The sequence below is a fragment of the Fringilla coelebs genome (assembly GCF_963513975.1).
Source record: "Fringilla coelebs genome assembly, chromosome: 1".
In the NCBI taxonomy this organism is placed as follows: Eukaryota; Metazoa; Chordata; class Aves; order Passeriformes; family Fringillidae; genus Fringilla; species Fringilla coelebs.
Genome location: NC_140028.1, coordinates 1,376,471 through 1,399,298, shown reverse-complemented (window position 1 = coordinate 1,399,298; position 22,828 = coordinate 1,376,471). Strand labels below are relative to the sequence as shown.

At 53.6% G+C, this 22,828-nt stretch overlaps 1 protein-coding gene across 1 annotated transcript; it reads left to right on the top strand.

The window, feature by feature from the left end:
- Positions 1 to 12,384: 12,384 nt before the first annotated feature.
- Positions 12,385 to 20,806, top strand: LOC311157110 (leucine-rich repeat-containing protein 14-like; the record flags this gene model as incomplete). Its single annotated transcript, XM_084211522.1, has 3 exons — positions 12,385 to 12,758; positions 16,624 to 17,262; positions 20,109 to 20,806. 3 exons carry the CDS (start codon positions 12,385 to 12,387, stop codon positions 20,680 to 20,682), a joined length of 1,587 nt encoding a protein of 528 aa, XP_084067648.1. The 3' UTR covers positions 20,683 to 20,806.
- Positions 20,807 to 22,828: the final 2,022 nt, after the last annotated feature.

The window sequence follows — 22,828 nt, the reverse complement described above, 5'->3', positions numbered from 1 at the left end:
AGGAACAAGGAGGTGCATGAGGTTCTTCAAATTCATCACGTGGTGAGCTCCATCTCCACCAGGAACAAGGAGGTCCATGAGGTTCTCCACCACGTGGTGAGCTCCATCTCCACCAGGAACAAGGAGGTCCATGAGGTTCTCCACCACGTGGTGAGCTCCATCTCCACCAGGAACAAGGAGGTGCATGAGGTTCTTCACCATGTGGTAAGCTCCATCTCCACCAAGAACCTGGAGGTCCATGAGGTTCTTCAAATTCATCACGTGGTGAGCTCCATCTCCACCAGGAACAAGGAGGTCCATGAGGTTCTCCACCACGTGGTGAGCTCCATCTCCACCAGGAACAAGGAGGTCCATGAGGTTCTCCACCCCATGGTGAGCTCCAGCTCCACCAAGAACCTGGAGGTCTGTGAGCTTCTCCAACTTCACCACATGGTGAGCTCCATCTCCACCAAGAACCTGGAGGTCAGTGAGGTTCTCCACCACGTGGTGAGCTCCATCTCCACCAAGAATCTGGAGATCTGTGAGATTCTCCAAATTCACCATGTGGTGAGCTCCATCTCCACCACAAACCTGGAGGTCTGTGAGCTTCTCCATCTTTACCACGTGGTGAGCTCCATCTCCACCAAAAACCTGGAGGTCAGTGAGGTTCTTCAGATTCACAACGTGGTGAGCTCCATCTCCACCAAGAACCTGGAGGTCCATGAGGTTCTCCACCACATGGTGAGCTCCATCTCCACCAAGAACCTGGAGGTCCATGAGGTTCTTCACCACGTGGTGAGCTCCATCTCCACCAAGAACGTGAAGGTCCATGAGGTTCTCCAACTTCACCACGTGGTGAGCTCCATCTCCACCAAGAACCTGGAGATCTGTGAGGTTCACCAACTTCACCACATGGTGAGCTCCATCTCCACCAGGAACAAGGAGGTCTGTGAGGTTCTCCACCACGTGGTGAGCTCCATCTCCACCACGAACCAGGAGGTCTGTGAGCTTCTCCATCTTCACCCCGTGGTGAGCTCCATTCACATCAAGAACCAGGAGATCCATGAGGTTCTCCACCATGTGGTGAGCTCCATCCCCACCAAGAACCTGGAGGTCCACGAGCTTCTCCATCTTCACCACGTGGTGAGCTCCATCTCCACCAAGAACCTGGAGGTCTGTGAGGTTCTCCACCACATGGTGAGCTCCATCTCCACCAAGAACCTGGAGCTCCACAAGCTTCTCCATCTTCACCACGTGGTGAGCTCCATCTCCAGCTGGACCTCATGGAGAGAGAGCATCCAGGGATTGTCTCCGTCCTTTCCTGCCCGGACAAGGAGAGAAGTCCTTGAGGTCCATCCTGAATTTCTGGCTGTGTCACTGCCTGGTTCTTCACTGGGGGAGTCACGAGGAACATCCTGGCTCTGGGGGGTCTCCATGGGGTTGGGAAGGTGGGAGAAGCTCACCTGGCCACCAGAGGACTACAGGGACAATTGTCCCCCACAGGGAAGAGACCTGCGAGGTCCCCATGGGACTGGTGGCCATGGGGAGTCATGGTGGCCGATTGTCCGTCCTGGAAGAGCTGGGTGGGCTGGATGTCCCCATGTGTCACCACTTCAATCCTGTCCCACACATGGTGGCACCACCAGGACCTGTCCTGGAACCCACTGGGTCTGCCTGGCCCTGTTGGACCTGTCCCAGGACCTCCCATCTGCTCCTGGTTCTTCTGGGCCCATCTTGGTGTCCATCCAACTCCCAAACCCATCTTGGGGTGCAGCATCTCCTCCTGGTCCTCCTGAACCAATCTTGGGGTCCAGCACCGACTCCTGGAGCCATCTTGGGGTCCAGCATCTCCTCCTGGTCCTCCTGAACCCATCCTGGAGTCCACCATCACCTCCTGAACCAATCTTGGGGTCCATCATCTCCTCCTGGTCCTCCCGAACCAATCTTGGGGTCCACCACCACCTCCTGGAGCCATCTTGGGGTCCATCATCTCCTCCTGGTCCTCCTGAACCAATCTTGGGGTCCACTATCACCTCCTGGAGCCATCTTGGGGTCCACCACCGACTCCTGGAGCCATTTTGGGGTCCATCTTCTCCTGGACCCATCCTGGCCCTCATCATCTCCCCCAGCTTCTCCTGGACCTGTTCTGGTGCCCTTCCCCTCCTCCAGATCCTGCCCAACCCCTCTTGGTGGCCCAAATCTCCTCCTGGACCCACCTTGGCACCCACCAGCTCCTCCTGGTCCTGCAAAACCCACCCAGGACAGCTCTGCTGGACCCCTCTGGAGCCATCCTGGTGTCAATCACCTCCTCCTGCTTCTCCTGGACCCATCCTGGTGTCCATCACCTCCTCCTGCTTCTCCTGGACCCATCCTGGTGTCCATCACCTCCTCCTGCTTCTCCTGGACCCATCCAGGAGTCCATCACCTCCTCCTGATTCTCCTGGACCCATCCTAGTGTCCATCATCTTCTCCAGGTCTCACCTTGGTGTCCATCACCTCCTCCTCCTTATCCTGGACCCACCCTGGTGTCCATCATCTTCTCCTGCTGCTCCTGGACCCATCCTGGTGTCCATCATCTCCTCCTCCTTCTCCTGGACCCACCCTGGTGTCCATCATCTCCTCCAGGTCTCCCCTTGGTGTCCATCATCTTCTCCTGCTGCTCCTGGACCCATCCTGGTGTCCATCATCCCTCCAAGTCTCACCTTGGTGTCCATCTTCTCCTGTTTCTCCTGGACTCATCCTGGTGTCCATCACCTCCTCCTGCTTCTCCTGGACCCATCCTGGTGTCCATCATCTCCTCCTGCTTCTCCTGGACCCATCCTGGTGTCCATCACCTCCTCCTGCTTCTCCTGGACCCATCCTGGTGTCCATCACCTCCTCCTGCTTCTCCTGGACCCACCCTGGTGTCCATCATCTCCTCCTGCTTCTCCTGGACCCATCCTGGTGTCCATCACCTCCTCCTGCTTCTCCTGGACCCATCCTGGTGTCCATCATCTCCTCCTGCTTCTCCTGGACCCACCCTGGTGTCCATCATCTCCTCCTGCTTCTCCTGGACCCACCCTGGTGTCCATCACCTCCTCCTGCTTCTCCTGGACCCATCCTGGTGTCCATCACCTCCTCCTGCTTCTCCTGGACCCATCCTGGTGTCCATCATCTCCTCCTGCTTCTCCTGGACCCACCCTGGTGTCCATCATCTCCTCCTGCTTCTCCTGGACCCATCCTGGTGTCCATCATCTCCTCCTGCTTCTCCTGGACCCACCTTGGTGTCCATCACCTCCTCCTGCTTCTCCTGGACCCATCCTGGTGTCCATCATCTCCTCCTGCTTCTCCTGGACCCACCTTGGTGTCCATCACCTCCTCCTGCTTCTCCTGGACCCATCCTGGTGTCCATCACCTCCTCCTGCTTCTCCTGGACCCATCCTGGTGTCCATCACCTCCTCCTGCTTCTCCTGGACCCACCCTGGTGTCCATCATCTCCTCCTGGACCCACCCTGGTGTCCATCATCTCCTCCTCCTTCTCCTGGACCCATCCTGGTGTCCATCACCTCCTCCTGCTGCTCCTGGACCCATCCTGGTGTTCATCACCTCCTCCTGCTTCTCCTGGACCCACCCTGGTGTCCATCATCTCCTCCTGGACCCACCCTGGTGTCCATCATCTCCTCCAGGTCTCACCTTGGTGTCCATCATCTCCTCCTGCTTCTTCTGGACCCATCCTGGTGTCCATCACCTCCTCCTGCTGCTCCTGGACGCATCCTGGTATCCATCATTTCCTCCAGGTCTCTCCTTGGTGTCCATCACCTCCTCCTCCTTCTCCTGGATCCATCCTTGTGTCCATCATCTCCTCTTACTTCTCCTGGACCCACCCTGGTGTTTATCATCTTCTCCAAGTTCTTCTCCTTGGTGTCCATCTCCTCCTGCTGGACCCATCCTGGTGTCCATCATCTCCTCCTGCTTCTCCTGGACCCATCCTGGTGTCCATCATCTCCTCCTGCTTCTCCTGGACCCATCCTGGTGTCCATCATCTCCTCCTGCTTCTCCTGGACCCATCCTGGTGTCCATCATCTTCTCCAGGTCTCACCTTGGTGTCCATCACCTCCTCCTCCTTATCCTGGACCCACTCTGGTGTCCATCATCTTCTCCTGCTGCTCCTGGACCCATCCTGGTGTCCATCATCTCCTCCTCCTTCTCCTGGACCCACCCTGGTGTCCATCATCTCCTCCAGGTCTCCCCTTGGTGTCCATCACCTCCTCCTGCTTCTCCTGGACCCACCCTGGTGTCCATCATCTCCTCCTGGACCCACCCTGGTGTCCATCATCTCCTCCTCCTTCTCCTGGACCCATCCTGGTGTCCATCACCTCCTCCTGCTGCTCCTGGACCCATCCTGGTGTTCATCACCTCCTCCTGCTTCTCCTGGACCCACCCTGGTGTCCATCATCTCCTCCTGGACCCACCCTGGTGTCCATCATCTCCTCCAGGTCTCACCTTGGTGTCCATCATCTCCTCCTGCTTCTTCTGGACCCATCCTGGTGTCCATCACCTCCTCCTGCTGCTCCTGGACGCATCCTGGTACCCATCATTTCCTCCAGGTCTCTCCTTGGTGTCCATCACCTCCTCCTCCTTCTCCTGGATCCATCCTTGTGTCCATCATCTCCTCTTACTTCTCCTGGACCCACCCTGGTGTTTATCATCTTCTCCAAGTTCTTCTCCTTGGTGTCCATCTCCTCCTGCTGGACCCATCCTGGTGTCCATCATCTCCTCCTGCTTCTCCTGGACCCATCCTGGTGTCCATCACCTCCTCCTGCTTCTCCTGGACCCATCCTGGTGTCCATCATCTCCTCCTGCTTCTCCTGGACCCATCCTGGTGTCCATCATCTTCTCCAGGTCTCACCTTGGTGTCCATCACCTCCTCCTCCTTATCCTGGACCCACTCTGGTGTCCATCATCTTCTCCTGCTGCTCCTGGACCCATCCTGGTGTCCATCATCTCCTCCTCCTTCTCCTGGACCCACCCTGGTGTCCATCATCTCCTCCAGGTCTCCCCTTGGTGTCCATCATCTTCTCCTGCTGCTCCTGGACCCATCCTGGTGTCCATCATCCCTCCAAGTCTCACCTTGGTGTCCATCTTCTCCTGTTTCTCCTGGACTCATCCTGGTGTCCATCACCTCCTCCTGCTTCTCCTGGACCCATCCTGGTCTCCATCATCTCCTCCTGCTTCTCCTGGACCCATCCTGGTGTCCATCATCTTCTCCTGCTGCTCCTGGACCCATCCTAGTGTTCATCATCTTCTCCAGGTCTCACCTTGGTGTCCATCACCTCCTCCTGCTTCTCCTCGACCCATCCTGGTGTCCATCATCTCCTCCAGGTCTCCCCTTGGTGTCCATCATCTCCTCCTGCTTCTCCTGGACCCATCCTGGTGTCCATCACCTCCTCCTGCTTCTCCTGGACCCATCCTGGTGTCCATCACCTCCTCCTGCTTCTCCTGGAGCCATCCTGGTGTCCATCACCTCCTCCTGAGTCTCCTGGACCCATCCTGGTGTCCATCACCTCCTCCTGAGTCTCCTGGACCCATCCTGGTGTCCATCACCTCCTCCTGAGTCTCCTGGACCCATCCTGGTGTCCATCACCTCCTCCTCCTTCTCCTGGACTCATCCTGGTGTCCATCACCTCCTCCTGAGTCTCCTGGACCCATCCTGGTGTCCATCACCTCCTCCTCCTTCTCCCGGACCCATCCTGGTGTCCATCATCTTCTCCAGGTCCTCCAAGACCCATCTTGTGGTCCATCATCTCCTCTTGCTCCTGCTGGACCCATCCTGGTGTCCTTCACCTCCTCCAGGACCCACCTGGGCACCCGTCTCCACCCGGTCCTGCCCAGCCCACCTTGGTGTCCCTGATCTCCTCCAGGACCCACCTTGGTGCCCCCAAATCTCCACCTGGTCCTGCCCAGCCCACCTGAGCACCCCCCAAATCCCTCCACGTCCTCCTGGTCCCCCCAGATCTCCACCAGGTCCCACATTGGTGCCTCCACCTCTTCCAGGTCTCACCTTGGTGACCCCAAATCTTCTCCAGGTCCTGCAGGTCCCACCTTGGTGCCCCCATCACTTCCAGGACCCACCTTGGTACCCCCCAACCTTGAGCAGCACCCACCTTGGTGACCCCACCTCTTCCAGGTCCCACCCTGGTGACCCCAAATCTCCTGCAGGTCCCACCTTGGTGTCCCCCAACTTCCAGGAGGACCCCCTTGGTGCTCCCACCAGTGCCAGGTCCCACCTTGGTGCCCCCACTTTTTCCAGGTCTCACCTCGGTGACCCCAAATCTCCAGCAGGACCCCCTTGGTGCCCCTCAATCTTCACATCCTCCAGGCCACACCTTGGTGACCCCAAATCTCCTTCAGGTCCCACCTTGGTGACCCCAAATCTCCTCCAGGCCCCACCTTGGTGACCCCAAATCTCCTCCAGGCCCCACCTTGGTGACTCCAACTTCCAGGAGGACCCACTTGGTGCCCCCACCTCTACCAGGCCCCGCCTTGGTGACCCCAAATCTCCAGCAGGACCCCCTTGGTGCTCCCACCAGTTCTAGGTCCCACCTTGGTGACCCCAAATCTCCAGCAGGACCCCCTTGGTGCTCCCACCAGTTCTAGGTCCCACCTTGGTGACCCCAAATTTCTACCAGGTCCCACCTTGGTGACCCCAAATTTCTACCAGGTCCCACCTTGGTGTCCCCCAAGTCCAGCAGGACCCACCTTGGTACCCCTCAATCTTCACATCCTCCAGGCCCCACCTTGGTGACCCCAAATCTCCTCCAGGTCCCACCTTGGTGCCCCCCAACTTCCAGCAGGTCCCACCTTGGTGACCCCAAATCTCCTCCAGGCCCCACCTTGGTGCCCCCACCTCTACCAGGTCCCACCTTGGTGACCCCAAAACTCCTTCAGGTCCCACCTTGGTGCCCCCCAATTTCCAGCAGGTCCCACCTTGATGCCCCCACCTCTTCCAGGTCCCACCTTGGTGACCCCAAATCTCCAGGCCCCACCTTGGTGACCCCAATGTCCATCAGGTCCCCCAAAATGGAAAGGTCCCCAAGGGCAGGGGGGGTCCCCAAGATCCTGGGATGGTCCCCAAGGCAGAGAGGGGGTCCTCAAAATGGGGGGGGGGTCACCAAGATGGGATGGTCCCCAAAAGGAAGGGGGGGGGGGTCCAGCAAGGGGGTCCCCAAAATGGGGGGGAGGGAGTCCATGGAGGGGGTCCCCAAAAAGGGGGGGGGTCTCCGAAGGCCTGAAGGGTCCCCAAAATGTGGGGGGGGGGGAACACCAAGGCCTGAAGGGTCCCCAAAGTGGAGAAGGCCCCAAAAATGGGGAGGGGGTCACATAGGGGGTCCCCAAAATGGGGGGGAGTCTTATGGAGGGGTCCTCAAAATGGGGGTCCCCAAAGTGGAGAAGGTCCCCAAAATGGGGGGGTTCCCATTGAAAGTCCCTAAAATTGAGGGGGGGGTCACCAAGGTGGGGACAGTCCCCAAAATGGGGGGAGGGGGTCCCCAAAATGGGGATGGTCCCCAAAATGGGGGTCCCATGGGTGTTGTCCCCAAATTAGGGTTGGGGGGGTTCCCCAAACTGGGGGTGGTGGGGACAAGCCAGTGCTACCTCCCAGCTCAGCTCACTGCCAGGGGACCCCCCTCCCCCTCCTTTTCCTCGGCGTCCGCTTAATTAAGTTTTAATTAATTCTTAATTAATTTCTGGGGCTCACTCATTAATTTTTAAATCATTTTTCCCCTCCTTTTTTCCCGGCGGGTTTTTTTTTTTTTTTTGGTGGTGTTTTTTTTTTTTTTTAAAGCCTCGAGGTTTTTATTTATTATTATTAAAAAAACAAACAAACGAACAAAAAAAAAATACTGGAAAAAAAAATATAAAAATCCGAATTTAAGGGACGGACCCGGCCCTCCCTCCCGCCCCGGGGTTTTCCCAGGATTCCCGCGATCCCGGGAATTCCTTCGGGAATTTTCCTCCCTTCCCCACCCCCCACCTCAGAGGCGGGGGGGGAGGGGGAGGATGTTTGGATTTTGGGGTCCCCCCAAAAAGGGGCCGCCGAATTCTGTATTTGGGGGGGCTCCGGCCCCTCCCGCGTGTGAATAAAGCTCCGTATGGAAAGCGCTGCTGGTTCCCGGTGCCTTTGGAGCGGGAAAATTTTGGGATGGGAGGCGGGAATTTGGGATCGTGCCCGTCCCCAGGTGTCCCCAAATGTCCCCGAGTGTCCCCAGGGCCGCGCGCTCCTCCTCTCCCATCGCTGCCGGTTCCACCCGGAGCCTTTTTAGCAGCGCACCCCACCGAGAAGGTGCTCCCCGCATTCCGGTCCCCCACGGCGCTACTTCCGGTTGCCGCTGTCGCGACAGGGCGTGGCCCCGTGGCGTCACCGCTCGCTATCGCGACAAAGAGGCCGCGAGTTTATAAGACCTAGATCAGCAGAGCCAGTGGGGGCTTTTATAGGGGAATCTATAGGGAAAAGCCCCAAAAGGCTCCTCCTATCCCCGGAGCCCACAGGGAACCCAAACCCAGCCCAGGCAGCCTCCCCCTCCCCAGCGCCCCAAAACCAGCCCAGAAAAATCCCCCCGGGATCCCCAAAACCATCGCAGAACCCCCCAAAACCATCGCAGAGCCCCTCCAAACCACCCCAGGGACCCCCCAAACCAATTCCCGGCGCTCCCCTCAGGAATTCTCCCCTCACGATTTCCCCGCCGCGGGCCCTCAGGAGGACCGGGCTGGGTTTGCGCCGCCGTTCCCGCAGGAATTCCGCTTCCCAGAGCTTCGGCAGCGCCCTCAGCTCCCGGTGCCGCTCCGTGGCCGCGGGATCGTGGATCGGGAGCGGGGATCGGGATCGGGATCGGGATCAGGGATCGGGACCGGGATCAGGACCGGGAATCGAGGGGAGCTCGGGGGGAGAACCCGGAGCCGCCTCAGAGCGAACCTCCCGCTCCTGCCGCGCTCTAGCCAATGGGAAGGCACCGATGCGTGATGGACAGCAAAATAAACCAATGAACATCAGAGTACCGCGAAGCGCCCGCCCACACACCAACGACCAATGAGACGCTACGGCGAGCTTTGACAGACAGCTGTGAGAGCCAATAACAGCGCGAGGCCCCGCCCCTAGGGAGGATCCCGCTCGCTGATTGGCGGACGCAGCGCGCAGACCCGGAGGTGGAGCTTCCGTTGGGGCAGGGGCGGGTGGGGGCTGCGGGCAGGCGGTGAGTGGGGGACGCCATGTTGGGGGGGGCGCCGGGGCGGGTTTGGGGGTTCGGGGGGTCCCGGGGGGGGGCTCAGGAGATTGGGGGGACCCTGTGGGAGTTCGGGGGGTCTGGGGGCGCTCCTTGGGGGGGGCTGGGGAGGGGTCCCGAGCTGGATTGGCAAGGATGGGAAGGACCCTGTGGGTGGGACGGGCTGGATTGGGGGTCCAGGGGGGTCCCTGAGGGGATTTGGGGGGTCCCCAGGGGAGGGGGTGGGGCTGAGGATGAGGGGGGGGATTGGGTTTTGGGGTTCCTCGGTCTGGTTTTAGGGGATCCCTGGGGTGGGTTCCCTGGGCTGGGTTAGGAGGGATTCGGGGAGCTCCGTGAAAGGTTTGGGGGTCCTGGGGCTCATCTGGGGGGAGTTGGGGGGTCCCGGGAGGGGTTTGGGGGTTCTTGGACTGGTTTGGGGGTTCTTGGACTGGTTTGGGGTTTTCTGGACTCGGTTTGGGGTCCCTGGACTGGGTTCGGGGTCCCCGGACTGGTTTGGGGGTCCCCGGACTGGTTTGGGGTGCCTGAGCTGTTTTAAGAGTCCCTGAACTGGTTTTGGGGGTCCCTGGACTGGGTTCGGGGTCCCTGGACTGGTTTGGGGGTCCCCGGATTGGTTTGGGGTGCCTGGGCTGATTGAAGAGTTCCTGAACTGGTTTTGGGGTCCCCGGACTGGTTTTGGGGGTCCCTAGAGTAGTTTTGGGGATCCCTAGACTGAGTTTGGGGTCTCTGAACTGGTTTGGGGATGTCTGGGGGAATCTCTGGACTGGTTTTGGGGTGTCCCTGGCTTGGTTTGGGATGTCCCTGGATTGGGTTTGGGGGTTCTTGGACTGGTTTGGGTATCCCTGAACTGGTTTAGGGGTCTCTGGACTGGTTTTGGGGATCCCTGGACTGGTTTTAGGGATCTCTGGACTGGTTTAGGGGATCCCTGAACCAATTTGGGGTCCCTGGACTGGTTTTGGGGTCCCTGGACTGGTTTTGGGGTCCCTGGACTGGTTTTGGGGTCCCTGGGCTGAGTTTGGGGGTCCCTGGATTGGTTTTGGAATCCCTGAACTGGTTTTGGGGTCCCCAAACTGGTTTAGGATCCCTGGACTGGTTTGCAGAGGCTCTGAAGTGATTTTGGGGTTCCTGGACTGGTTTTGGGGTCCCCAATCTGGTTTTGAGGTCCCCGAACTGGTTTAGGGGTCCCCAGACTGGTTTAGGGGTGCCTGGACAAGTTTTGGGGTCCCTGGGCCGGGTGTGGGGATCCCTGGATTGATTTATGGGTTTCTGGACTGGTTTAGAGCCCTTGAACTGGTCTTGGGGTGTGTTGGGACTGGTTTAGGGGTCCCCAAACTGGTTTAGGGGTCCATGGACTGGTTTAGGGGATCTCTGGAACAGTTTGGGTGTCCCTGGACCGGTTTTGGGGTCCCTGGACTGGTTTTGGGGTTTCTAGACTGGTTTAGGGGATCTCTGGACTGGTTTAGGGGTGCCTGGACTGGTTTAGGGGTCCCCAAACTGGTTTTGGGGTCCCTGGACTGGTTTAGGGGTCTCAAACCAGTTTTGGGGTCCCTGGACTGGTTTAGGGGAACTCTGGACCAGTTTGGGTGCCCCTGGACTGGTTTAGGGGTCCCCAAACCAGTTTTAGGGTCTCTAGACTGGTTTAGGGGATCTCTGGACTAGTCTGGGTATCCCTGGACCGGTTTTGGGGTCCCTGGACTGGTTTAGGGGATCTCTTGACCAGTTTGGGTGTCCCTGGACTGGTTTTGGGGATCTCTGGACCAGTCTGGGTGTCCCTGGACTGGTTTAGGGGATCTCTGGACCAGTTTGGGTGCCCTGGACCAGTTTTGGGGTCCCTGGACTGGTTTAGGGGATCTCTGGACCAGTCTGGGTGTCCCTGGACTGGTTTGGGGTTCCTCAAACTGGTTTAGGATCCCTGGACTGGTTTAGGGGATCTCTGGACCAGTTTTGGGGTCCCTGGACTGGTTTAGGGGAATCTCTGGACCAGTTTTGGGGTCCCTGGACTGGTTTAGGGGAACTCTGGACCAGTTTGGGTGCCCCTGGACTGGTTTAGGGGTCCCCAAACCAGTTTTAGGGTCTCTAGACTGGTTTAGGGGATCTCTGGACTAGTCTGGATGTCCCTGGACTGGTTTTGGGGTCCCTGGACTGGTTTAGGGGATATCTGGACTAGTCTGGGTGTCCCTGGACTGGTTTGGGGTTCCCCAAACTGATTTTGGGGTCCCTGGACTGGTTTAGAGGATCTCTGGACCAGTTTGGGTGCCCTGGACCAGTTTTGGGGTCCCTGGACTGGTTTAGGGGATCTCTGGACCAGTCTGGGTGTCCCTGGACTGGTTTGGGGTTCCCCAAACTGGTTTAGGATCCCTGGACTGGTTTAGGGGATCTCTGGACCAGTTTTGGGGTCCCTGGACTGGTTTAGGGGTCTCAAACCGGTTTTGGGGTCCCTGGACTGGTTTAGGGGAACTCTGGACCAGTCTGGGTGTCCCTGGACTGGTTTGGGGTTCCCCAAATTGGTTTAGGATCCCTGGACTGGTTTAGGGGATCTCTAGACCAGTCTGGGTGTCCCTGGACTGGTTTAGGGGATCTCTGGACCAGTCTGGGTGTCCCTGGACTGGTTTGGGGGATCTCTGGATCGGTTTTGGGGTCCCTGGACTGGTTTTGGAGTCTCTAGACTGCTTTAGGGGTCCCTGGACTGGTTTGGGGTCTCTAGACTGGTTTAGGGGATCTCTGGACTGGTTTGGAGTCTGTAGACTGCTTTAGGGGATCTCTGGATCGGTTTTGGGGTCCCTGGACTGGTTTAGGGGATCTCTGGACCAGTTTGGGTGTCCCTGAACTGGTTTTGGAGTCTCTAGACTGGTTTAGGGGATCTCTGGATCGGTTTTGGGGTCCCTGGACTGGTTTAGGGGATCTCTGGACTAGTCTGGGTGTCCCTGGACTGGTTTTGGGGTCCCTCAGACAGGTTTGGGGGATCCCTGTGTGCTCTCACTTGGGGATGCTTCAGGCCCCCCCTTTTAAATACCCTCCACTCACCCACCCCCCCATCTTCCCCCAAACCCCATTTCCCTCCCATTTCTCCCACAGCTTCCCTCAGGGGGCGGCAAATCCCCCGGAAAAAATTCCGGAACGTTCCCCCCCGCGCGCCCGAAGAATCTCCGCCATGGCTCCGTCGCGCAGCCGCTCCACCCACATCCCGCCCTGCATCCCCAAGCGCCAACTCCCGCCGGGATATTCGGATTCCCTCCTCTTCCTCTGCGCCCGCCGCATCGTCGCCCACCACCCGCTGCCCATCCTGCCCGCCCTGCCCGCCCACCTCTACCCCATCCTGTTCCAGGCGGCGTTCCTGGACGGCCGGCCCCTGGTGCTGCGGGATTTGGTGGCCGCTTGGCCTTTCCCGGTGCTCAACTTCCAGCGGTTGGTGGGACGCCGGGAGCTGCTGCGGGATCATCCCTGCAAGCTCTGCGTCCAGGCCGTCATCCTGGCCGTGGTGGCGCAGCTGCGGCGGCAGCTGGAGGAGCCCGGACACGATGCCAGGTGGGTTCTGGAATGTTCCGGGATGGGCGCGGCCTCTGGTGCTCCGTGCTTTTGGATGGTTCCTTCCTGGTGTCCGTGGTTCATTCCTGGTTTTCATAGTTCATTCCTGGTTTTGATGGTTTCTTCTTGTGTCTGATGATTCCTTCCCATTTTTGATGGTTTCTTGCCATTTTTAGTGGTTCCTTCCACTTTTTGATGGTTCCTTCCCAATTTTGATGGTTACTTCCCATTTTTGATGGTTTCTTCCCAATTTTGATAGTTCCTTCCTGTTTTTGATGGTTTCTTCTTGTATTTGATGGTTCCCTTCTATTTTTGATGGTTCCTTCCCATTTTAGAAGGTTCCTTTCAGTTTTTGATGGTTCTTTCCAGTTTTTGATGGTTCCTTCCCATTTTTGATGGTTGCTTCCCGTTTTTGATGGTTCCTTCCTGTTTTTGATGGCTCCTTCTTGTATTTGATGGTTCCTTCCCATTTTTGACGGTTCCTTCCCAATTTTGATGGTTGCTTCCCGTTTTTGATGGTTTCTTGCCATTTTTAGTGGTTCCTTCCAGTTTTTGATGGTTGCTTCCCGTTTTTGATGGTTTCTTCCCATTCTAGATGGTTCCTTCCTGTTTTTCATAGTTCTTTCCTGTTTTTGATGGTTTCTTCTTGTGTCTGATGGTTCCTTCCCATTTTTGATGGTTTCTTCTCATTTTTGATGGTTCCTTCCAGTTTTTGATGGTTCCTTCCCAATTTTGATGGTTGCTTCCCATTTTTGATGGTTCCTTCCTGGTTTTGGTGGTTCCTTCTTGTATTTGATGGTTCCTTCCCATTTTTGATGGCTCCTTCCAGTTTTTGATGGTTCCTTCCCATTCTAGATAGTCCCTTCCTGTTTTTGATGGTTCCTTCTTGTATTTGACGGTTCCTTCCCATTTTTGACGGTTTCTTCCCCTTTTTGATGGTTTCCTCCTGTTTTCGATTGTTCCTTCCTGGTTTGATGGCCCCCTTCCATTTTTGACGGTTTCCTCCCATTTTTGATGGTTTCTCCCTGTCTTTGATGGTTTCTTCCCATTTTTGATGGTCCCTTCCCATTTTTGATGGTTTCTTACCTTTTAGATGATTCCTTCCTTGACGGTTCCTTCCCATTTTTGATGGTTCCTTCCCATTTTTGATGGTTCCTTCCCAATTTTGATGGTTTCTTCCCATTTTTGATGGCTCCTTCCTTGACGGTTCCTTCCCATTTCTGACGGTTCCTTCCCATTTTTGATGGTTCCTTCCCATTCTAGATGGTTCCTTCCTGTTTTTGATGGTTCCTTCTTGTATTTGATGCTTCCTTCCCAATTTTGATGGTTCCTTCCCCTTTTTGATGGTTTCCTCCTGTTTTCAATTGTTCCTTCCTGTCTTTGATGGTTTCTTCCCATTTTTGATGGTTTCTTACCTTTTAGATGATTCCTTCCTTGATGGTTCCTTCCCATTTTTAATAGTTCCTTCCAGTTTTTGATGGCTCCTTCTTGTATTTGATGGTTTCTTCCCATTTTTGATGGTTCCTTTCTGTTTTTGATGGTTGCTTCCCGTTTTTGATCGTTCCTTCCCATTCTAGACGGTGCCTTCCAGTTTTTGATGGTTTCTTCTGGTATCTGATGGTTCCTTCCCATTTTTGATGGTTCCTTCCTGGTTTTGATGGTTCCTTCTTGTATTTGATGGTTCCTTCCCATTTTTGACGGTTTCTTCCCCTTTTTGATGGTTTCCTCCTGTTTTCGATTGTTCCTTCCTGGTTTGATGGCCCCCTTCCATTTTTGACGGTTTCCTCCCATTTTTGATGGTTTCTCCCTGTCTTTGATGGTTTCTTCCCATTTTTGATGGTTCCTTCCCATTTTTGATGGTTTCTTACCTTTTAGATGATTCCTTCCTTGACGGTTCCTTCCCATTTTTAATGATTCCTTCCCATTTTTGATGGTTTCTTCCCATTTTTGATGGCTCCTTCCTTGATGGTTCCTTCCCATTTCTGACGGTTCCTTCCCATTTTTGATGGTTCCTTCCCATCTTTGATGGTTCCTTTCAGTTTTTGATGGTTCTTTCCAGTTTTTGATGGTTGCTTCCCGTTTTTGATGGTTCCTTCCTGTTTTTGGTGGTTCCTTCTTGTATTTGATGGTTCCTTCCCATTCTAGATGGTTCCTTCCTGGTTTTGGTGGTTCCTTCTTGTATTTGATGGTTCCTTCCCATTCTAGATGGTTCCTTCCCATTTCTGATGGTTTCTTACCATTTTAGAAGGTTCCTCCCTTGACGGTTCCTTCCCATTTCTGACGGTTCCTTCACATTTTTGATGCTTCCTTCCCCTTTTTCATCGTTCCTTCCTGGTTTGATGGTTCCCTCCCATTTTTGATGGTTCCTTCCAGTTTTTGATGGTTCCTCCCTTGACGGTTCCTTCCCATTTCTGACTTCCTTCCCACTTTTGATGGTTTCTTACCATTCTAGAAGGTTCCTTCCTTGATGGTTCCTTCCCATTTTTCATGGTTTCCTCCTGGTTTTGATGGTTCCTTCCCATTTCTGACGGTTCCTTCCCATTTTTGATGGTTCCTTCCCAATTTTGATGGTTTCGTCCTATTTTTGATGGTTCCTTCCTGGTTTGATGGTTCCCTTCCGTTTTTGACAGTTTCCTCCCATTTTTGCTGGCTCCTTCCTGTTTTTCATAGTTCCTTCCTGTTTTTGATGGTTTTTTCTTGTGTCTGATGGTTCCTTCCCATTTTTGATGGTTTCTTCCCATTCTAGATGGTTCCTTCCTGGTTTTGGTGGTTCCTTCTTGTATTTGATGGTTTCTTCCCATTTTAGATGGTACCTTCCTTGACAGTTCCCTCCCCTTTTTGATGGTTCCTTCCCAATTTTGATGGTATCTTACTGATGGTTCCTTCCCATTTCTGATGGTTCCTTCCCCTTTTTGATGGTTCCTTCCTGGTTTGATGGTTCCCTTCTATTTTTGATGGTCCCTTCCCATTTTTCATGGTTCCCTCCCACTTTTGATGGATTCTTACCATTTTAGAAGGTTTCTTCCTTGACAGTTCCCTCCCATTTTTGCTGGCTCCTTCCCCTTTTTGATGGTTTCCTCCTGTTTTTGATGGTTTCTTCTTGTAGTTGATGGTTCTTTCCCATTCTTGATGGTTCCTTCCTGGTTTTGATGGTTTCTTGCCATTTTTGATGGTTCCTTCCCATTTTAGAAGGTTCCTTCCCATTTTTGATGGTTCCTTCCCAATTTTGATGGTTTCCTCCTGTTTTTGATGGTTCCCTTCTGTTTTTGACGGTTTCCTCCCATTTTTAATAGTTCCTTCCCGTTTTTTATGGTTTTGATGGTCCCATTTTTGGTGGTACCTTCCTGTTTTTGATGATTTCCTCCCATTTCTGAATATTTGCTCCCATTTCTAATGGTTTCCTCCTGGTTTTGATGGTTTTTCCTTGTATTTGATGGTTCCTTCCCCTTTTTGATGGTTTCTTCCCATTTTTCATGGTTCCTTCCTGTTCTGATAATTTCTTCTCCTTTTTGATGCTTTCCGCCCATTTGTGATGGTTTCCTTCCCGTTTCTGATGGTTTCTTCCCATTTTTGATGGTTCCTTCCTGTTTCTGATGGTTCTTTGCCAGTTTTAATGGTTTCTTCCTGTCTTTCATAATTCCCTCTCAGTTTTGATTGTTTCTTCATGTTTTCTGATAGTTTCCTCCCATTTTTGATGGTTTTCTCCCATTTTCCATGGTTCCTTCCCTTTTTTGATGGTTTCCTACCATTTTCCATGGTTCCTTCCCTTTTTTGATGGTTTCCTCCCATTTTTCATGGTTCCTTCCTGTTTTCCTTCCTGATGGTTTCTTCCCATTTTTGATACTTCCTTTCTCAATTTTCCCAGCGGGTGCCGCCTACGCGTCCTGGACGTGACGGGAGTTCCGGACGATCCAGCCGGCCGCGCTCCGGACGGGATGAGCGTCTGGTCCGGCACGGTGGCTTTGGCCAAGGCTTGCGTGGAGGTGTCCAAGCACCAGCGGGAATTCCAGAGGCGCGGATCCAAGCGGCACAAAGGCCGCTCCGGAGCCGCCACGGCCGCGGCCGCTCCGCAGCCCCCGGGCGTGGACGTCCACGCCGACCTGTTCGTCAACGGGACGTCCTACGGGATCCTGCGCGACGCGCTCCAGACGGCGGCCGCCGGCCCGCTGCGCCTCAAGTGCCGCGAATTCCAAGCGGAAAAACTCTCCCTGGCCGGAATCGTGAGCCTGCTGGAAAGTCTGGATCCTTCCTGCGTGCGGAGGGTGGATCTGCGCTTCCGGAATTTGGGATTGACCGGGCTCTCGGTGATCCTGCCGCACCTCTCGCGCTTCCCGGAGCTGCGCAGCCTCAAGCTCCAGTACAGCAACGTGGACGTGCGGCGCCCGACGCCGGAATCGGCCATCGGAATCCGGTGCCTGGCCGGGCAGCTGGGAATGCTGCCCAGCCTCCGCGAGCTCAACCTGGGATCCTCCCGGCTCTCCGGGAATCTGCGCCAGATCCTCTGGTGAGTTCCGCACCGAGCGGGGCCCTTCCCGCGCTCCGTGGGGTTTCCCAAGGGTTGGGGGTCTTGGGGGTCTTTCCCAGTCTGAGTGATCCTGTGCTTCCCGGATTATCCCAACGTTCCCATGATGCCATTATCCCAACAGTTTGTGACTCGGTGATTCCACTGTCCCATCATTCCAAGATCCTAGAATTCCTTGGGTCCAGGATTCCCAAAGGTTGGTCTCGATGGTCTTGGAGGTCTTTTCCAACCTTAACGATCCCAGGTTCCCTTGATCCCGTTCTCCCAGTGACTCAACCATTCCATAACTCTGTGATTCCATAACTCCATGATCCCATCATTCCTTGACTTTAGGATTCCCAAAGGTTGGACTTGATGATCTTGAACAGTGGCTCCATGACCTCATAACGCCGTGATCCCATCATTTCATGACTCTCCGATCCCAGAATCCCAATATCCCATGATTCCATAGCTCCACAATTCCACAATTCCCTGCATCCATGACCCCATCATTCCATGATTCTCAAAGGTACAACTTGATGTTCTTGGGGATCTTTCCCAACTTCAGCCATTCTGTAATTCCATGATTCCATGACCACACCACTCCATGACCCCCTAATCTCATGGATCCATAATTCCATAACTCCATGATCCTCAACTGTCAGACTTGATGTTCTTGGAGACCTTTCCCAATCTGAGTCATTCCACGATCCCAAAATTCCAAAATCGCAGAATTTTCATAGGTCAGACTTGATGCTCTTGGAGATCTTTCCCAACCACAGCAATTCCATAATTCCACAATTTGATTCCACAATTCCATGGCTCTGTGATCCCATCATTCCATGATTCTCAAACCTTGAACTTGATGGTCTTGGAGACCTTTCCCAACCTCAGCCATTCCGTAACTCCATGATCCCATCATTCCAAAATCCTGGGATTTTCAGAGGTCGAACGTGATGTTCTTGGAGATCTTTCCCAACCACAGCAATTCCATAATTCCACAATTTGATTCCACAGTTCCATGATCCCATAATTCCATGATTCTCAAACCTTGAACTTGATGGTTTTGGAGACTTTTCCCGACCAGAGTAATCCCATGGTTCCATGATCCCATCATTCAAAAATCCCAGGATTTTCAGAGGCCAAACTCCAGGTTCTTGGAGACCTTTCCCAACCTCGCCCATCCCACAATCCCATGCACCTCATTCCCCACATTTCCCCCACAAATCCCAACATTCCAAGCGGCCACAAATCCTCCCTCGGGCCTCACCTCTCCCTTTTCTCAGGGACCTCCAGGCTCCGTTGGAAAGCTTGGAATTGGCCTTCGGCTCCCTCGTTCCCGCCGACCTCGCCCTCCTCTCCCAAAGAGTCTCTCCATTACTCCAGAACTCTGGGAGCCCAGCATTCCCTCATGCCAGAACTCCATGATCCCATCATTCCATAATTCCCTTGAACTTGATGGTCTTGGAGATTTTCCCCAATCTCACCCATTCCATAATTCCACGATTCCACGACCACGCAACTCCATCACCCCATGATCTCATGGATCCATAATTCCCTAACTCCATGATCCTCAAGTGTCAAACCTGATGGTGTTGGACACCTTTCCCACCCTGAGCAATTCCCTGATTCCATGACCCCATCATTCCAAAATCCCAGGATTTTCACAGGTCGAACTTGATGCACTTGGAAATCTTTCCCAGCCACAACAATTCCATAATTCCACAATTTGATTCCACAGTTCCATGACCACATGATCCCATAATTACATGATTCTCAAACCTTGAACTCGATGTTCTTGGAGACCTTTCCCAACCTCAGCCATTCTGAAACTCCATGATCCCATCATTCCAAAATCCCAGGATTTCAGAGATTCAAACTTGATGGTCCTGGAGATCTTTCCCAACTTCACTCATTCCACAATTCCATGGCTCTGTGATCCCATCATTCCATGATTCTCAAACCTTGACCTTGATGCTCTTTGAGCTTTTGCCCAACCTCAGCGATTCTATTACTCTGTGATTCCCTGACCCCATCATTCCAAAATCCCAGGATTTTCAGAGGTCAAACTCAATGTTCTTGGAGACCTTTCCAAACGGTAGCCATTCCCTAACTCCACGACTGGATTCCACAATTCCATGATTCTCAAACCTTGACCTTGATGTTCTTGGAGCTCTTTCCCAACCTCAGCCATTCTATAACACCACGATCCCATCATTCCAAAATCCCAGGAGTTTCAGAAGTCGAACTCAATGTTCTTGGAGATCCTTCCCAACCTCAGCCATTCCACAATTCCATTGCTCCATGATCCCATAATTCCATGATTTTCAAACCTTGAACTTGATGTTCTTGGTGCTCTTTCCCAACCACAGCCATTCCGTAACTCCATGATCCCATAACTCCATCATTCCAAAACCCCAGGATTTTCAGAGATCAAACTTGATGTTCTTGGAGCTCTTTCCCGACCTCAGACATTTCATAATTCCGTGATCCCATCATTCCAAAATCCCAGGAGTTTCAGAAGTCAAACTTGATGTTCTTGGAGCTCTTTCTCAACTTCTGTCATTCCACAATTCCATGATTACTTGACCCATAATTCCATGATTTTCAAACCCTGATCTTGATGTTCTTGGAGCTCTTTCCCTACCTCAGCCATTCCGTAACTCCACGATCCCGTAACTCCATCATTCCAAAACCCCAGGATTTTCAGAGATCAAACTCGATGTTCTTGGAGCTCTTTCCCAACCTTTCACATCCCAGGATCCCGAGGATGCAATCCCAGCTCTCAATCCCACATTCCCCCCCTGAATCCCAACCAATCCTCACCTCTCCCTTTTCCCTCCCGCCAGCGACCTCCAGGCTCCGTTGGAAAGCTTGGAATTGGCCTTCTGCTCCCTCGTTCCCGCCGACCTCGCCTTCCTCTCCCAAAGCTTCCACGCTCCGGCCCTCAAAAGGTTGGATCTGAGCGGCCACGACTTCTCCCAAGGCCTCCTGGAGCCGCTGCGGCTGCTCCTGGAGGAGACCTCGGCCTCGCTGCTGCACCTGGATCTCATGGAATGCCGCATGGCCGACTCCCACCTGGACGCGCTGCTGCCGACGCTGCGGCGCTGCTCCCGCCTGCGCTTCCTGGGACTCTACGGCAATTCCCTGTCCACGGCCGCGCTCAAGGATCTGCTCCAGAAAACCTTGGAGCTGCCCGACCTCCACCTGGTCGTCTATCCCTTCCCCGTGGATTGCTACAAGCCGGAGCCTCCGCGCCGGGTGCCGGGATCCCGACGGATTTACGAGGAGCCCATGGACGGCGAACGTTTGGCGGCGGCCACGGCGGAGATTTCCCAACTGCTGGCGAATTCCGGGAGAACCGACCTCGTCTGGACTTACAATCCCTACGGCCACGGAACCCTGGACTACTTTTCCTTGTGATTTGGGAAAAGCTCGGAGCCTCCGTCACGGGAAAGCGCCGCCGCCTCCTTTTCCAAAATCCGGGCGTTTCCCGCCTCATCCCGGTGCTTTTCCGCCTCATTCCAGTGGGTTTTTTTTCCCTTTTTTTCGGTGCTTTTCCATCTGTTCTCAGTATTTTTCCAGCTCATCCCGCTTTTTTTCCTCCCCATCCCAAGTTTTTCCCCTGATTTCGTAGCGTTTCTGCAAACAGTTTGAGTTTTTTCCTCCCCATCCCGATAGTTTTTCCCCTCATCCCGATAGTTTTCACCCTCATCCCGACAGTTTTTCCCCTCATTCCGTTGTTTCTCCCCCTCATCCTGGTATTTTTCCATCTCATCCCGTTATTTTTCCCCCTCATCCCGGTATTTTTCCGCCTCATCCTGGTATTTTTCCTCTCATTTCATTATTTTTCTGCCTCGTCCCGGTATTTTTCCTCCCCATTTCATTATTTTTCCAGCCCATCCCGGTGGTTTTCCATCAGGATTAGCTTTGCACGGCCAAAATTCCGGGAGGCTCCGGGGCTGGATTCCATGGGAAGCTTCCAGAAGGTTCTCCCGATCCCGTCGGCGAAACGGCGGCGTCGCTCCTGGAGTAAGAATGAAGTTGGAAGAAACCAATCCAGGCACAGATGGAATTCCAGAGCGGGAATTTTGCAAAGAAACGGCTCTGGAGATGATTCCATGGTGCTGGAGGGGAAATTCCCAAAATTCCGCGGCGCATCCGACGGGAAGCTCATCCTGGAGCCGGATCTTGGCAGGGACCTGCAGATCTGTGGAAAAAGGAGCAGATTCCTGGGAGGAATCCCATGGAGGATGAAACCTTTGGAGCAGGATATTCCCCAAGGATTGACCCCTTGGAAAAAAATCCGTGAGGAATTGTCTTCCGTGGGAGTGACACGTCGGAGAAATCCGTGAGAAAAACTCTTGCAGTGGGATGGATTCGCGTTAGAAAAATGCATGGAAAACTTTTCCTGGGGATGGAGTCACGGAGAAATCCATGGAAAACTTACCTGGGGATGGATTCGTGGAGAAATCCATGAAAAACTTACCTGGGGATGGATTCACCTCGAAGAAATCCATGGAAAACTCTTTCCCATAGCTGAGAAATCCATGGAAAAACTCGCAGTGGGATGGACTCACCTTGGAGAAATCCACGGAAAACTCCCCTGGGACGGCCTCCGGCGGGATTGAGGGCAAGCCGGGAACGAGGGAATTGGGGGAGGGAAAAGTTGGATTTGGGGGGGGTCTTGTTATCCTGCTCTGATTCTGTTGGAAATAAACTCATCCCATCCCAGATCCCGAGTCTGTGGCTCCCAGGTGGGATTTCCTCAGGGATCTCTCCTGATCCTTATCCCAGTCCAAGAATCCCCCATTATTTCCTTCATTCCCACCCCATTTTGGTGATTTTTCACTTTATTTTAGTGTTTTTCCACCTCACTCCAATTTTTTTTACTTCACTCTGGTTTTTTTCCACCTCATTTTGGCAGGTTTTGCCCCATTTTTCCACTTTTCCCCCATTTTCCACTTTCCCCCATATTTTTCCACTTTTTCCCAGCATCTTTCCCTCATCCTGGTGGTTTTCAGCCTAATTTTTGTATTTTCCTCCTCGCCCCAGTGTTTTTCCACCTCATTTCTCTGTTTTCCACCTCATTTTCCTGCTTTTCCACCTCATTTTGGTATTTCCCCCCTCATCCCATTACTTCCCCCCTCACTCGTGTTCTTCTCCCTTATTTTGATTTTTTCCACCTAAATTTGGGGGTTTTTTACCTTATCCCACTATTTCCCCCCTTATTCTGGTGATTTCTCCCTTCATTTTAATATTTTTGGCTTTATTCCGTTGTTTTTCCCCCTCATTTTGATATTTTAGCTCTTATCCCCTCAGACTTTTACACAATTTTGGTATTTTTCCCTTTATCCCAGTAACTTTCCCCTCATCCCAGTGTTTTCCCATCTCATTTTCATATTTTTTGCCTCATCCCAGTGCTTTTCCACCAATTCCTGCTGCTTTTCCACCTCATTTTGCTGGATTTTTACCTCATTTCAGCGCTTTTCCCCCTCATCCTGCTGGTTCCAACCCCCCACCCCCACTATTTTTTTAATTGTTTGTTTTTCACCTAATTTTAATTATT